Raw genomic sequence first — 17,465 nt, forward strand, 5'->3', positions numbered from 1 at the left:
CCTGTGAGTATTGGTAGGTAGTTGTTCAGAACCATATTCTGTTTTGTAAGCTGTCTGCAGCCGGTCACTGGTGCAAGTCTTTTACTGAGGCCATAGGTAGATACAACATCTCGAGATGCCTGCAGAAAAAGATTAAATTTGTCAATTATGAATACATGTATTCTGTAGTACTCCTATCTACCAGCAAACCAACTTGCTCAAATATATATAACTTAGATTTGAGACCAGTCTCGGGAAAAACTGTTCATATGTTGGCTTCAAAACAGTCAAGTTTGTGTTGGAAACAGATTGGACCCTGCCTTTTGCACCCACATCCATTCTAATCCACCCAAACACTATGTTTTTGTCCCTCAATCCATTTTGATTAGTTAGCAGATCCTGTTTTTTTTATTGCACCTCCATTCTAATCCATTAAAGAACCTTGCTTTCTTTCCCTCTTTCCATTCTAATCCGTCAGAAGACCCTAACGTTGTGCCACTACCTCTACCCATTGTAATACGTCAAAGGACATTTCCCCTACCCCACTGTAACCCCTCGAAGGGTTCGCAGATTGAAGACGTATATTATGCGAGACTGGTCCCATATATATTTAGATAACAGATAATAAACAGGGTTTGTTAAAACTGAACACTCCAGCACGTTTTTCCTTTTGATGTTTCTATGTTTTAAATATTACACAGTTATTGACATCACAAAGGATACCACTTGCTTGTTGATTTATATAAAATATACTTATGAAAACATTTATTTAATTGTTTTCTACCTGTGAAATGAAGGCGACAGAGTGAGTACCGACAGATTTCCCGTATGCGCCGAACATCTTCCTTTGTTTCACAGGTTCAGGTGTAGGTATAGATGCATTTGGCATACCTATGGTAAGTAAAGTCAATATTATGACCTAATAAAAATGAAAATCACTGTTACTTTTTTTTCAGTCCAGTACATACACAGTCAAACCTGTAATTAAGCTGAAAATCTAGAGAATGATACAATCTGGCTGTTTAAGATAAGTTGATATAAAAACAAAAATAGTTTGGAAAGTAAGCTGATTGGCTACTTTAGGCAAGCGACTGCTCAATACATGTGGTTCCTAAGGTATGTTCAACTGTACATTTTCATTTTTATGTTTGTTTCAAGATGTTCCAGTTAAAGACAGCATTAGATCACACTTTTTCGCTCTTTCAATCTCTTTTTCTTTCTTTTGCAATACTAATTTTGACCGAAAATTGTTCATTAAAACAATGTTACATCCATACTTTAGATACTGTTCAATTTTAACTGTTTTCTTCTTTGTATTTAACATTTAATTAAACTATTCAGACCAAACAACATCTTAAGTTTCTATTTTAATAACTCTTACAATAAACGATAAAACGAATGCTGTTTTTTCTTCTCACTTAGCCAGTACAAACGATAAAAGTCACCAGTATACCAAAATGAAGTGAGGAATTCCACCACTATATTATATATAACAGTAACAACCAGTGATAACTTACCCATCTGGCTCCACGCAATTTGTCCTCCTTTCAGGATAATTTCTGGTTTAGCGCCGAAGAAAGCTGGGTTCCAAATGACAATGTCTGCTAGCTTTCCGATCTAATTACACAAAAATATAAACTTATTTTTGATATTTTATAATTAAACTTTCAAAGGCTTTAATAAAGACTGCCTGCGATAGTTTTAGCAAAATTACGCAGTAGAGTAATGTTCCATGCAACACCATAATTAGTATTTTGCTTAGTTTTGGGAACTCAGTTGTTTGTACACACAGAAGTGTATTTCGTCTATATTAGCAAGACATCACTATTGAAAGCCGTTCTTCATTTTTGTTCTAGGCTTGCAGTGGCAATTTATATAATTATCATGAGATTTTATGTTGTGTTAAAGTGATGATACTAACCTCTACGGATCCTATGAGAGAGTCCATTCCATGGGCTATTGCTGGGTTCACAGTGTACTTGGCAACATACCGTTTAATTCTCATATTGTCATTTTCTCCCTGTGCCAGTATGCAAAATATGAATAAGTATGAGGAAGTACTTTCAAAGAAAAAACTCTCCATGTTACCGCTAAAATGTAACTGTGTCATCTGCGTTTTTTCCTCCAAAGACTAAAGGAATATCGACGGGTTATTTAACGGCAAAGTAATGCCACCTACATTCCCAACAAATCTCCACTATTATTACATTCCTTTGTTAAATACCTATATTCATGTTCTTTCAATTTCACAAATAAATGAGAACTCACAGAAACTGAAATCGATACTGCAACCGATTCCTAGCAAGAATCTTACTGCAGCTTTCTTATTTACCCTCGGTGTTGAGTTGATGCAACACAGCTTGCAAAATGCAGAATACATATTAATACATATACAACGAACTATGGTCTTTGTGCGTTGCACAACGATTTCGTTTTGCATTGTTACAATGTCATATCCAAATGTCTGTAATCGAGAATGTGTCGTACAAAATGCAGCACCTACAACTTTGTGATGTAAGAATTAGCATGCAAAACTGTCCATAACTAACTGTAAAAATATGTTTTGTGGATTTTGACACGAGAATTCAAATTGGTCACGACGCAAATTTCGAAGTTCGACAATTTTACCTTTTCTTCAGCAAGACGTCCTCGGAATAATTTCATCTTGTCTGCAGTCTGCCACGTGCGCGTTATCACCTCACCGACACGACCCATTGCCTGAAAAAAAATTAAATGCAATGTAAAATATTTTATATTGTACTTAGCCTGGGTATAAAGTCTAAAAAAATAACTTTTGTTTTCTTTCGGGAAGTTGATAACATCAGAAACTCAATCAGAACTTAATACCAGCCAATTCAAAGTTGTGTTGCAGAGATAATAGCAGACAACTGAGGCATCGTTCAAGCGTTTGTACTTTACTTTCCTTCAAAAATAGATTATGATTATTACTGAATTGCATTGAAAGATGATAACGCCTATGGTAACTTTACTACAGTAAGTTGTATCTATAAAATGTTGAAATCACACGAACATATCACGGGCGTAGGCGTAGGGCGGTGTGAGGGGAGGCAGCATGTGCACAGGCAACCAACTTTGTCCAAAAACTAATTTTTCACAGAAAAAATAACAGTAAATGAGGGGGGGGGGGAAAACATAAAGAGAGCGTTAAGATGTAATGACTTTATGACGACTTCCACTTTTTTGGTTGTCAATTTTTTTTTCTAGAAAAAATGAGTAGGCTTGGCTGGGCGGTCCTCCCCCTACGCAAGTGATCTGAATAAAAATATAGATCATTATACTTATATGGTGGTATTTAAAACTAATTTACGCTCGAATCTGTTCAGTTACCGATATATAGTGATATATAGACGTTTTATTGTCTTATTAAACATTTGTTTATTCTAATAAGAGTTCGTACATACAGCTGTCTATCTAAACGGTACCTGTGAGTCTGAGGCCATGATGCTGATTGCGCCCATGTCATGCAGAATATCTTCAGCGGCTATTGTCTCAGCTCGAATCCGGGATTCAGCAAAGGCAACATCGTTTTTGATGTTCCTGTAAGTGTTAACATGTATTCTAGTGTTTAATCTGTATCGCTTTTAAAAAATGCTCATATACAATTTACCTTATGTACGTCTGATTACTTTCACACAGACCTAGTTACATGACGGCTTTCAAGTTTTACTGCCGGAGTAAGACCCATGTATGTCTCTCCTAGATCTGTTCCAGGAAGTGAAAGGCATAAAATAACTGATCTTAGCAAATTAGTGTTCGAACCTACTGAGGTGAGGGGCAGGTGGTTCAAAGTCTGCGGTCATAACCACTCAGCCATGGAGACCCCTCAAAGTGCAATAAGGATGACATTCATCAATAATCAGGTTTAGTTGTAATAAATTTCATAAGTAATTGTCTTCAGACCAACGATTACGGAATACGCTCCAAGTAAAATTGTCTTGAAAGACTGTTAAAGACCACCTATGATACAGATAACCAGCAAAGAAAATCTGTATTGCTCCCTGCCCTTGTTTCAATGTCGGGAAGACTTTACTATTTTTTTTGAGAAAGGATGAAAACAGTGAAATTCAAACATACTTATCTAGATGATGACACACCATAAGCATGTCAAGATGTTCGTCTATTGTATTTGCAGTGTACGGTCTGGTAGGGTTTGTTGAGGAAGGTAGAACATTTTTCTCGCTACACACACGTATTATATCAGGAGCGTGACCTCCGCCCGCACCTTCAGAATGGTACGTGTGGATAGTTCTACCATTGAACGATTCGATAGACTCTTCAACGCACGCGGATTCATTGAGTGTGTCGGTATGAATAGTCACCTGAAAAGACAAGAGGACCATGATGGTCCAGAATCGCTCACCTGTCCCCAAAGGACCCAGTTTTAAACTGAGTATGATGTCGTTTTTTCTATTATTTGACATAGTGACCTAGTTTTTGAGCTCATGTGACCCAGTTTTGAACCTGACCTAGATATCATCAAGATAAAAATTCTGACCAATTTTCATGAAGATCCATTGAAAAATATGGCCTCTAGAGAGGTCGCAAGGTTTTTCTATTATTTGACCTAATGACCTAGTTTTTGAAGACACGTGACCCAGTTTTAAACTTGACCTAGATATCACCAAGGTGAACATTCTCACCAATTTTCATGAAGATCTCATGAAAAATATGGCCTCTAGAGAGGTCGCAAGGTTTTTCCATTTTTATACCTACTGACCTTGTTTTTGACCGCACGTGACCCACTTTCGAATTTTATCTAGTTATCATCAAGGTGAACATTCAGACCAATTTTCATGAAGATCCATTGAAAAATATGGCCTCTAGAGAGGTCAAAAGGCTTTTCTATTTTTAGACCTACTGACCTAGTTTTTAACCGCAGCTGACCCAGTTTTAAACTTGACCTAGATATCATCAAGTTGAACATTCAGACCAACTTTCATACAGATCTCATGAAAAATATGGCCTCTAGAGAGGTCACAAGGTTTTTCTATTATTTGACCTACTGACCTAGTTTTTGTCGGCACATAACCCAGTTTCAAACTTGATCTAGATATCATCAAGATGAACATTCAGACCAATTTTCATGAAGATCCATTGAAAAATATGGCCTTTATAGAGGTCAAAAGGTTTTTCTATTTTTAGACCTACTGACCTAGTTTTTGACCGCAGTTGACCCAGTTTCAAACTAGATTTAGATATCATCAAGATGAACATTCAGATCAACTTTCATACAGATCCCGTAAAAGATATGGCCTCTAGAGAGGTCACAAGGTTTTTTTATTATTTCACCTACTGACCTAGTTTTTGTCGGCACGTGACCCAGTTTCAAACGTGACCTAGATATCATCAAGGTGAACATTCTGACCAATTTTCATGAAGATCCATTGAAAAATATGGCCTTTATAGAGGTCAAAAGGTTTTTCTATTTTTAGCCCTACTGACCTAGTTTTTGACCGCAGTTAACCCAGTTTCAAACTTGACCTAGATATCATTAAGATAAACATTCAGATCAACTTTCATACAGATCCCATAAAAGATATGGCCTCTAGAGAGGTCACAAGGATTTTTTATTATTTGACCTACTGACCTAGTTTTTGTCGGCACGTGACCCAGTTTCAAACTTGATCTAGATATCATCAAGTTGAACATTCTGACCAATTTTCATGAAGACCCATTCAAAAGTTTGCCCTCTAGAGAGGTCAAAATGTTTTTCTATTTTTAGACCTACTGACCTAGTTTTTGACTGCAGTTGACTCAGTTTCAAACTTGATCTAGATATCATCAAGATAAACATTCAGACCAATTTTCATACAGATCCCATGAAAAATATGGCCTCTAGAGAGGTCACAAGTTTTTTCTATTATTTGACCCAATGACCTAGTTTTTGATGGCACGTGACCCAGTTTCAAACTTGACCTAGATATCATCAAGGTGAACATTCTGACCAATTTTCATGAAGATCTTCTGAAAAATATGGCCTCTAGAGAGGTCACAAGATTTTTCTATTTTTAGACCTACTGACCTAGTTTTGGACCGCACTGACCCAGTTTCAAACTTGACCTAGATATCATCAAGTTGAACATTCTGACCAATTTTCATAAAGACCCCATGAAAAATGTGACCTCTAGAGTGGCCACAAGCAAAAGTTTACGGACTAACGGACGGACGGACGACGGACGCTGCGCGATCACAAAAGCTTACCTTGTCACTTTGTGACAGGTGAGCTAAAAACACGTAACTTCGGAGAAAAGGTAGACAATTTTGCCCAAATGTATACCTAAATAACCTTAACTAATGTATGTATTGTATTTCACAAAGGAATAGAAACAAAATGACTAGCAGAAGATGATCTTCCCGATTCAAACTGTCGATACTATGGTGATAAAGATCTTAAATGACTACATTTCTTATCTGGAACGCGGTAAAATATTTTGTTTGCAACCGCAAGGTTTGTATAGTGAAATCGTCCCTACACCAACTTTATAAACAAGATGACCATGATGGCCCTGAATCGCTCACCTCTTCCCACATGACCCAGTTTTGAGTATGACATCGTTTTCTCTATTATTTGACATAGTGACCTAGTTTTTGAGCTCATGTGACCCAGTTTTGAACTTGACCTAGATATTATCAAGATAAAAATTCTGACCAATTTTCATGAAGATCCATTGAAAAATATGGTCTCTAGAGAGGTCACAAGGTCTTTCTATTATTTGACCTATTGACCTAGTTTTCGAAGGTACGTGACCCTGATTTGAACTTGACCTAGATATCATCAAGGTGAACATTCTCACTAATTTTCATGAAGATCTCATGAAAAATATGGCCTCTAGAGAGGTCACAAGGTTTTTCTATTTTTATCCCTACTGGCCTTGTTTTTGACCGCACGTGACCCAGTTTCGAAATTGACCTAAATATCATCAAAGTGAACATTCGGATCAATTTTTATGAAGATCCATTGAAAAAAATGGCCTCTAGAGAGGTCAAAAGATTTAAATAATTTTAGACCTACTGACCTAGTTCTTGACCGCAGTTGACCCAGTTTCAAACTTGACCTAGATATCATGAAGTTGAACATTCAGACCAACTTTCATACAGATCCCATGAAAAGTATGGCCTCTAGAGAGGTCACAAGGTTTTTTTATTATTTGACCTACTGACCTAGTTTTTAAAGTCACGTGACCCAGTTTCGAACTTGACCTAGATATCATCAAGGTGAACATTCTGACCAATTTTTATGGAGATCCATACACAAGTATGGCCTCTAGAGAGGTCACAAGGTTTTTCTATTTTTAGACCTACTGACCTAGTTTTGGACCGCACATGACCCTGTTTCGAACCTGACCTAGATATTATCAAGATGAACATTCAGACCAATTTTCATACAGATCCCATGAAAAATATGGCCTTTAGAGAGGTCACAAGGTTTTTCTATTATTTGACCTACTGACCTAGTTTTTGATGGCACGTGACCCAGTTTCAAACTTGATCTAGATATCATCAGGTGAACATTCTGACCAATTTTCATGAAGATCTTCTGAAAAATATGGCCTCTAGAGTGGTCACAAGATTTTTCTATTTTTAGACCTACTGACCTAGTTTTGGGCCGCACGTGACCCAGTTTCAAACTTGACCTAGATATTATCAAGTTGAACATTCTGACCAATTTTCATAAAGAACCCATGAAAAATGTGACCTCTAGAGTGGTATTATTTGACCTACTGACCTAGTTTTTGAGAGCACGTGACCCACTTTCGAATTTGACCTAGATATCATCAAGATGAACATTCAGACCAACTTTCATACAGATCCCATGAAAAATATGGCCTCTAGAGAGGTCACAAGGTTTTTCTATCATTTGACCTACTGACCTAGATTTTGACGACACGTGACCCACTTTCAAACCTGACCTAGATATCATCAAGGTGAACGTTCTGACCAATTTTCATGAAGATCTCATGAAATATATGGCCTCTAGAGAGGTCACAAGGTTTTTCTATTTTTAGACCTACTGACCTAGTTTTTGACCGCACGTGACCCAGTTTCGAACTTGACCTAGGTATTATCAAGATGAACATTCAAACCAACTTTCATACAGATCCCATGAAAAATATGGCCTTTAGAGAGGTCACAAGGTTATTCTATTATTTGACCCAATGACCTAGTTTTTGATGGCACGTGAGCCAGTTTCGAACTTGACCTAGATATCATCAAGTTGAACATTCTGACCAATTTTCATGAAGATCTTTTGAAATATATGGCCTCTAGAGAGGTCACAAGGTTTTTCTATTTTTAGACCTACTGACCTAGTTTTTGACGACACGTGACCCAGTTTCAAACTTGACCTAGATATCATCAAGTTGAACATTCTGACCTTTCATACAGATCCCATGAAAAATATGGCCTCTAGAGAGGTCACAAGGTTTTTCTATTTTTAGACCTACTGACCTAGTTTTTGAGTGCACGTGACCCAGTTTCGAACTTGACCTAGAATTTACCAAGATGAACATTCTGACCAACTTTCATAAAGATCCCATGAAAACTGTGACCTCTAGAGATGTCACAAGGAAAAGTTTACGGACGGACGCTGCGCGATCACAAAAGCTCACCTTGTCACTTTGTGACTGGTGAGCTAAAAAACAATTCTGAAACGCAGCGTTAATTCATGTTTTCATTCAAGTCTCATTTCTTTACTTCAGTTTTTTTAAGACATGTTACCTAGAATACTTACCACAGAACGACCGATAAACTTTGATTTGATTCAACATACTAATTTTAGGGACATTCAAATACACTTAAAACATTACACACAAAAATACAGTGATTCGATATCTCCCAGTCAAAGGACAAGTATAAAATTGAAAGAAACGATATTGACGATCTGATAGTTCTCGTGTATACAGTACCATGATGTTGTATCAGTGTTTACCAAAAGTATTTTTGTATTTAGTTGGAATTGGCCTCCATCTCCAGAATTATGTTGCCCTATCTGGAAATTCTACAGGTCCAAAATTTCAGTCAACATAGGGCAGCGATCAAAATGCAATGTTCAGTGACCCTACAAAATTGTTGACCCCACTTTGATATGGCTAAAAGATCTCTCTATAATAGTTAATGGAATTTCCTTAAGACAAACCTCCGTTACTGCAGAAAATTTGCTTCATTAAATTAAAGTACAGACCTGTACGTCATATTTATCTGCTATCTTCAGGCACGTGTCAATAGCCATTGGCGTTGTTCCCCAATCTTCGTGAAGCTTTAACCTGATAACATAGAAATAATAACACTTATAAAGGACATTTGTTATATGAGCCGTGCCATGAGAAAACCAACATAGTGGGTTTGCGACCAGCATGGATCCAAACCAGCCTGCGCATCCGCGCAGTCTGGCCAGGATCCATGCTGTTCGCTTTTAAAGCCCATTGGAATTGGAGAAACTGTTAGCGAACAGCATGGATCCTGACCAGACTGCGCGGATGCGCAGGCTGGTCTGGATCCATGCTGGTCGCAAAGCCAATATGTTGGTTTTCTCATGGCGCGGCTCATGAGATTCCGAAGTTCCTATTTTCAGACTGACATTTGTCACATAAATAAAAGGATATTACATAATTATTCCATTTTAACAACTGCTTCGAAACAAACGTTTTTTTGGCCATATTATACAAAATATGAGTCATTTTAACAACTGCTTGGAAACAACATTTCTTTTTCCGCCATATTATATAAGTTTCATCTAAGTCTATTTAAAGTAACCGTCGGTTATTTACAAGACAGACTCATCAAGAAGAACGCTTACTTATCATTTTGAGGTTTAAGAGGACAGAGCAAGATAAGAAAAGGCACACATTCCAGAAGTAACTCATGGCTCTTTTAAGTACAGAGTGTGAAGCACACTACATGGGATCTCGATTTAAAGTCAAATCCAAAAAGACTTTTAGTCAATTTTATTAAGAGTCCAACCTCCGATCGAATGAGAACACATAACTTTACTAGCACTAGTCACTGAGCTGTAATGAACATGGAATTACCCGATAGCTCCAGCTTTTATTTGCTCCTCTAAATCCTGTGCCAGACCATCGGACCAGGAAGAATTGCCCTTGCCAGTGAAGCCAAAATTGAGCGGGAAAGCATCCGTGCTCTGCAGCATATCTCTGTAAGCAAAAATGCAAAACTTAAGTTTTATCCCAAAGTAGGCAACGTAAATGCACTTGTCTTTGTTTTTCTTTTACAGAGATTCATATGTTGTAACCTGCCGCCAGCTTGTAGCACCATTTTGTTCTTTGCATGTTAATGACAGCATCATAAAAATGGAGGGTGCGACTGTCGTCAGACGTAACGTCTTTAATTGACCCGTCATCAGAAACACCGGCTTTGCCTGCATGGGAACCGAAATCGCGGCGGAAGGCGCATTATATTTCTATGTTAAAACTTGAGTATACCTATAAAACTTTCCTATCACGGTGAAAATACCATGCAGAAACTGTCGCTAATGTATAAAGCGCTAGGCCCAGAACTGTCACATTAAGTCCTGTTGAAGGAAAATCAACCAAACGAAAATACACAAATTGGACCGACCTGATATGGTTAGGACCAGGGGTGCAGGTTGTAGCGTTAGTTCCTGTAGCCGGGCCCGTCCCTCCGCCGAACATTGTTGTTATACCAGAGGCGATAGCCTCACGTGCCAGCTGTGGACATATGAAATGCACGTGTGCGTCCAGTGCCCCAGCAGTTACAATGAGTCCTTCAGCCGCTATTGCCTCTGTGCCAGCACCAACAACCATACCCTAGACAACACCACAAAAAGATTTTTTCCGTACTTTATTTTATCACGGATTGGCACCTGGGTAGAACCACCGACCTTCCTCACTTGAAGAATTCAACGCCCCGAGTGAGGCTTGAACCCACATCGGTGAGGGGCAAGTGATTTGAAGTCAGCGACCTTAACGACTCGGCCACGGTGGTCCCCACAAAACGTTAAACGCCTCTTTATTGAAAAAAAATCCCGTATCATACTTAATCAGACGAGAATAAAATAGTTATTCTCACTTTATAGGGAGGAGTTTGAGCTCATTCAGTTTTACTAAAACACATTTTAAAGTATGAATTGTTATCAGGCAAAGCAGGAAAAATACAGTTTTCTCATTATTAGCTTTTGCAATCATTTTACTAATAAAGATCAGGATATTGTCAAGAGACAAACTTGGTGTAACAATATAAAATGAAAAACAAAACTTTAGATGTGAAACTGGTACAAACCGGTGTAACGCCTTCCATTACATCTGGGTTCCCTGCTTTACCTATGCCAACGATGTTTCCATTCTGAAAATGACAAGTGAAATATATATCACTACCAGTTATTGTAAACAAAGCAATGTATTCACTAGTTTCTTTAAAGTTGTATAGAATTGTATTCAGGCTTTGTTTTTTAATTGAGCCATGCCATGGGAAAACCAACATAGTGGGTATGCGACCAGCATGGATCCAGACCAGCCTGCGCATCCGCGCAGTCTGGTCAGGATCCATGCTGTTCGCTAATAGTTTCTCCAATTCCAATAGGCTTTAAAAGCGAACAGCATGGAGCCTGACCAGACTGCGCGGATGCGCAGGCTGGTCTGGATCCATGCTGGTCGCAAAGCCACTATGTTGGTTTTCTCATGGCGCGGCTCAATTGTCTTATCTATAGAATAATATTTTTGACTTTCCTACCAACAGATGGAAGTAAAACCATTGTCTAACAGACACAAAAATCTTTGCGTGTTGTTGTTCATTATTTCGTTCATTTTTCATAACATCCAATGTCATTACCTCCCTGCTTGCAAGATGGCGGGAAGAGGCCACAGTATTTACATCCTTATGTGACACCTTGATGACAGCATCAACAACTGAAGTGTTTGTTCGTTTCAAAGACAGTTAAGTAAATCCGAGTCCAGGTTGAGATTTTCACCCAAATGAAGATATACCGAGCTGTTAGACAACTCTCTAAGAGCAGGATTTCCTTATGAATGTCCTTAATGGGCGTGATAAAGTTATTTTTTATTTTAAGCTGAACCGGTATTTTCAAGTTTGTATGGCAAACACATTGTGCACACGTAAAAAATAGTCCTTGACCGGATTATTTCAACGCGGTACCTTATTCCGAATGCTCTGTCACATAGGTATGAAAACATTCGTTATCCGCCATACGTAAATACGGACAATTACATTGATTCCAATATCTGCTTTGCCAATGCCTGTTTTAGAATCGGCAATTACCTTGATTCCAGTGTCTGATTTGACAATGCCTATATTAGAATCGAAATTACCTTGATTTTAATGTCTGCTTTGATAATGCTTTTTTACAGAATCGGCAATAACATTGATTCCAACGTCTGCTCCTACAATGCCAGTTATAAAATCGACAATTACCTTGATTCCGATGTATTCTTTGATAATGCCTGTTATGGAACCGGCAATAACCTTGAATTCTTATGTGTGCTTTGACAATGCCTTTTACAGAATCGGAAATTACCTTGATTCCAACATCTGCTCTGAAAATGTCTTTTATAGAATCGACAGTTACCTTGATTCCAATGTCTGCTTTGATAATGCCTGTTACAGAATCGACATTTACCTTGATTCCAATGTCTGCCTTGATAATGCCTGTTATAGAATCGACAATAACGGCATTTGTGATAACTGTGTCCAATACGTCCCACTGCTGATTTGTCCTGTTCGCTTGCTGACCCATACCTTCTCGGAGGGACTGCGGACGTGGAGCGTAGTATAGTAACATATAACAAACATAAGTACATGAGAACTATTTAAGTCTCTGGTTAAAGTATTAAAAGATTTTTTAACGAAAAGAACAGAACTTTCAAATAAGCAGACGGCCATTTTATGATTAAGACTACGCTTTGAAAAATGAATATATTTAACACAGTCCCTTTTACACTATCAGATATCTAATTATACAAAATATATAACGAACATATTCAAAATGAGAAACTCAGGCTATATTCTTCTAGCAGTCTAGATATGCAAGAAAGCAAATTTTAGTGTATGATAAAATCAAAATCACCTTTCCTCCTCCGAACTTTAACTCATCTCCATAAACTGTGAAATCTTTCTCAACTTCTAAAACCAGACTGGTGTCCCCAAGTCTCAGCTGTGCAGGAAATTAGAGAGAAAAAACATATCTCATTAAACAAATATTACCAAAATTATGCCCGCTCGCTTATAAGACATGCGTGTCTGTTAGAAGTATTGCCAGACTAATAGTCCAAGCAGTTCTTCTACTACATGTACATGTATTAACATTTTGAATATGGAATCGGTGTAAGTGCGAACTAAATTAATTAACTGAGGTATTCAATTTGGAATTTGTTCCTATACTTTAGCAAGATTTAAGTCTTTATTTGATACAGCATTCCTGAAGTATCCAGGAGCTACTGTGAAAAAATATATATAATTATACGCACCTTATCCCCGACTGTAGGTCCGTACAGATAACTATACTGTCTGTTGGTCAAGGTCATTGTCTGTTTGGGTTTTATATCACTCTAAAAAAGATACAGGCCCCGATATCTCTAACGGTCTCAAGTTGAAATATTAGCTAAAGTCTGAGAAAGTTCCGAGTCAACTTGAGACTTCTCATGTGACGACAAGTTCAACTACTTGTATAATGAACTTTTACAATTGAACAGTTTTCGGCGTTTTAAGATTATCAAGCACAGCACGTTGAATATGCGCATATTAGAGAGCGTGGGTCTTAGTAATGGAATGCGAAGCCCTCGGAAAAAGCCCTGTGTAGACAGATTCGTACCAGATAATTTTAGCGCATTTTCTACAATACATGATTGCCCCCTAAACTTCGATTTTAACACTGACAATTTTATTATTCCTTCCAAATTACACGTTAATACAAAATATGTCATTTTCGTTAAGCATGAGAATTATTAGTACTAAATTTCTAAAAAAATTAACTTCATCAACCTGTTTCTTGTTTCCAAAATTGCCGTCTGCCACTCGTTTCATAACGAGGCTGAGATTGTTATCGCTTATTTGACCATCACACAATCCATTGCCACCTCGGACAATTCTGTAATTTATCAGTATGATATAAAGTATAGTTAATTTTCTTCTATTTTACATCAAATTTTACACCATGACTGACGCAGTACATGTACAGAGCTTTTCTCCATATTTTACAGATGACATAGTACATAAATTACTAATTCTATCAACTCAATAGTGTCGCATTGTCTGCTTGGGTTTTATATCACTCTAAAAAGTTTTAGAAAAAGGCCCCGATATCACTAACGGTCTCAAGTTGAAATCTTAGCTCAAGTCTGAGAAAAATCACAACTTGAGACTTCTCATGTGACGACAAGTTCAACTGCTTGTATAATGAACTTTTACAATTGAACAGTTTTCGGCGTTTTAAGATTATCAAGTACTGCACGTTGAATATGTGCATATTAGAGAGCGTGCGTCTCAGTAATTGAATGTGAAGACCTCGGAAAAAGTCTACACGTTCGGTTATAAGTATGGCGGCTTTCCCCTTAAAACACTGATTCGACAAAATTAGGCTTTAGTCATATCATTTCTTTCTTTTTTTCAAAATAAAATGTCAGTTCCGATTAGTGTTACCAGTTAAAGAGGTAGGAGAAATTCTAGGGAAACTCTAAACTTTTTACCGACGGTAATTTTTAAGGCATAGACAAGCAACCTTACTCTCGCTAGAGAATTTTATGCCAACCTGTGTAATGACCATGAGATACAAAGAAAAAAATCGAACAGGAAGTGGACACAAACCGATTTCCACCAATTTTAACAAGATCGACGCTACGTTCTTCACCAGGCTCAAATCTAATTGACGTACCGGCTGGTATGTTCTGAAAGAGTACGAAATACAAGTTGCTCCGAACAGACAGTCAGAGCAAGAGGGCCATGAAGGCCCTGTATCGCTCACCTGACCTATTGACCTAAAGATCAAGATTAACATTCTGACCAAGTTTCCTTCAGATATGGTCATAAATGTGGTCTCTAAAGCGTAAACTAGCTTTTCTCCGATTTGACCCGTTGACCTAGTTTTTTACCCAACATGACCCAGATTCGAACTTGACCTTAAGATCATCAAGATTAACATTCAGACTAAGTTTCATGAAAATACAGTCATAAATGTGCCCTCTAGAGTGTTAACAAGCTTTTACTTTGATTTGACCCGATGACCTAGTTTTTGACTCCACCTGACCCAGTTTTGAACTTGACCCATAGATCATTAAGATCAACATTCTGACCATGTTTCATTAAGATACGGTCATAAATGTGGCCCCTACAGTGTTAACTAGCTTTTCCTCTGATTTGACCTGGTGACCTAGTTTTTGATCCTACATGACCCAGATTCAAACTGGACCTTGAGACCATCAATATTAACATTCTGACCAAGATTCATGAAGATACAGTCATAAATGTGGCCTCTACAGTGTTAACAAGCTTTTCCTTTGATTTGACCTGGTGACCTACTTTTTGATCCCAGATAATCCAATATCAAACTCCTCCAAGATTTTATTGAGGGTAACATTCTGACCAAGTTTCATTAAGATTGGGCCAAAATTGTGACCTCTAGAGTGTTAACAAGCTTTTCCTTTGATTTAACCTGGTGACCTAGTTTTTGACCCCAGATGACCCAATATCATACTTGTCCAAGATTTTACAGAGAGTAACATTCTGACCAATTTTCATTAAGATTGGGCCAAAATTGTGACCTCTAGAGTGTTAACAAGCTTTTCCTTTGATTTGACCTTGTGACCTAGTTTTTGAACCCAGATGACCCAATACCGATCTCGTTCATTATTTTATTGAGGGTAACATTCTGACCAAGTTTAATTAAGATTGGGCCAAAATTGTGACTGCTAGAGTGTTAACAGTCAAATTGTTGACGACGGACGGACGACGACGGACGACGGACACAGGGTGATCACAAAAGCTCACCATTGAGCACTTCGTGCTCAGGTGAGCTAAAAATTTAATATTCAATTTAAGTTCAAAGGGTATATTTAATAGCTAGTGAAGACGGAAAGTTTATACGAAAAACAATGGATATTGTTGTGGAAGGTTAAATGCTGAGCTTATTCAGATTTACACACATATATATATATTTAAATCAAGAAAATATCTACAAAATTTCTGCAAGTATAAAATAAACTTGATAGAGGCCTTGTAGAGACGGAAAGACCTGTCTCAGATTTAAAACTTACCAGTCGGAAACCATATGATGCAGCCCTGTCAAAGAAAAGCCGCTTGTTAGTCTCAATGAAGTTATAGTGGCTTCCAACCTACAATATACAAGTTGATACTATAGTGGCTTCCTACTTACAATATACATGTTACCTACAATATGCTGAACTTCTAGTGGCTTCCAACCTAAAATATACATATAAAGGTATAATAGTACTAAATAGATAAACAAGCAGCACTTCAGGGCTAGTCAGACAATAGCAGAAAGAAAAAAAAATCTCTTTTTTTCCCAGTTAAAGTGGCATTTTCATGTTTTATGTAAGCCAGTTCCTGATTTCATTTCATTGTGGACATATACTTGTCATTTTAGCAGCATTTTCAAGGAAATTTGTTTGCATTTATAGACATGTAAACAAACCTTATTACTTATTACACATGTGCTCATACCCACATTTTAGTTGTCAGTTTTATAAGATATTCCATAGTGTTGACCCGTCAGACAAATAATCTCTCTTAGAGGAAAATGGGCCTGGCTATGTGTCACAGCTCTCAGAAGACTGTTAATCTTATATAGAACATATAGCAATTCTATTTACTACTGTATTATCTAAACATCACAAATAACAACAACGACGGCCTGGAAACCATGAAGAGAAACTCAATATTTGATTTCATGCAAAAATAAATAATTTCTCAACGGACCAGTCACCTCATACTTGATGCAGAAAATGTTAGATAAACCGCGAACAAAGTATTTGTTTCGAAGATTTACAAAATCATGTAAATAAAAGTAAAAGGTAGTTCTTTTTTTAAGGCGGTGGTGGTGGTGGTTGGGTGGGAGGTGGGGGGGGGGGGAGAGAGGGGATGGTAACGTCGCACCGACACAATTATAGGTCATAATAATAATAATAATAATAATAACTTTATTTTCTGAAGGTTACATACTAAGTGTACAAATACAGATATTATACAACTTATTTCCAGTATGGCCTTCAACTGATATACATTTACACATACACACAATCATACAGTCAATTTATAATTAAACATTTATACAAAAAATACACATATCAGAATTACTTAAATTTTCTGGACAAACACATCTCAAATTAAAGAAGTCTTAAATAAACGTAATGTAACAATAACTATGTTTTAAAAGAATTACCATGCGTCACAAAGATTATACATGACAATTAAGATGTACAAAAAAGGAAGTCTGTCCCATAAAATAATAAATAGTTCCAGAT

General features: G+C 37.4%; 1 protein-coding gene across 6 annotated transcripts in view; it reads right to left on the reverse strand.

Annotated features, from left to right (window-relative positions):
* Positions 1–17,465, reverse strand: part of LOC123526760 (urease subunit alpha-like) — a 35,265-nt gene that overhangs the window by 1,333 nt on the left and 16,467 nt on the right. For all 6 annotated transcript variants that reach the window (XM_053523235.1, XM_053523239.1, XM_053523236.1 and 3 more), the window contains 17 exons: positions 16,239–16,316; positions 14,794–14,873; positions 13,972–14,077; positions 13,458–13,538; positions 13,058–13,144; positions 12,611–12,742; positions 11,257–11,319; positions 10,576–10,784; positions 10,029–10,151; positions 9,182–9,263; positions 4,075–4,319; positions 3,423–3,537; positions 2,608–2,697; positions 1,901–1,999; positions 1,497–1,596; positions 764–870; positions 2–119 (listed from right to left, as the gene is read on the reverse strand). In XM_053523235.1, the coding sequence (XP_053379210.1) occupies positions 2–119; positions 764–870; positions 1,497–1,596; positions 1,901–1,999; positions 2,608–2,697; positions 3,423–3,537; positions 4,075–4,319; positions 9,182–9,263; positions 10,029–10,151; positions 10,576–10,784; positions 11,257–11,319; positions 12,611–12,742; positions 13,058–13,144; positions 13,458–13,538; positions 13,972–14,077; positions 14,794–14,873; positions 16,239–16,316 (1,915 nt within the window). The remainder of the gene's footprint in view (position 1; positions 120–763; positions 871–1,496; positions 1,597–1,900; positions 2,000–2,607; positions 2,698–3,422; positions 3,538–4,074; positions 4,320–9,181; positions 9,264–10,028; positions 10,152–10,575; positions 10,785–11,256; positions 11,320–12,610; positions 12,743–13,057; positions 13,145–13,457; positions 13,539–13,971; positions 14,078–14,793; positions 14,874–16,238; positions 16,317–17,465) is intronic.

This window comes from Mercenaria mercenaria, chromosome 14 (assembly GCF_021730395.1).
Source record: "Mercenaria mercenaria strain notata chromosome 14, MADL_Memer_1, whole genome shotgun sequence".
NCBI classification, from domain to species: Eukaryota; Metazoa; Mollusca; class Bivalvia; order Venerida; family Veneridae; genus Mercenaria; species Mercenaria mercenaria.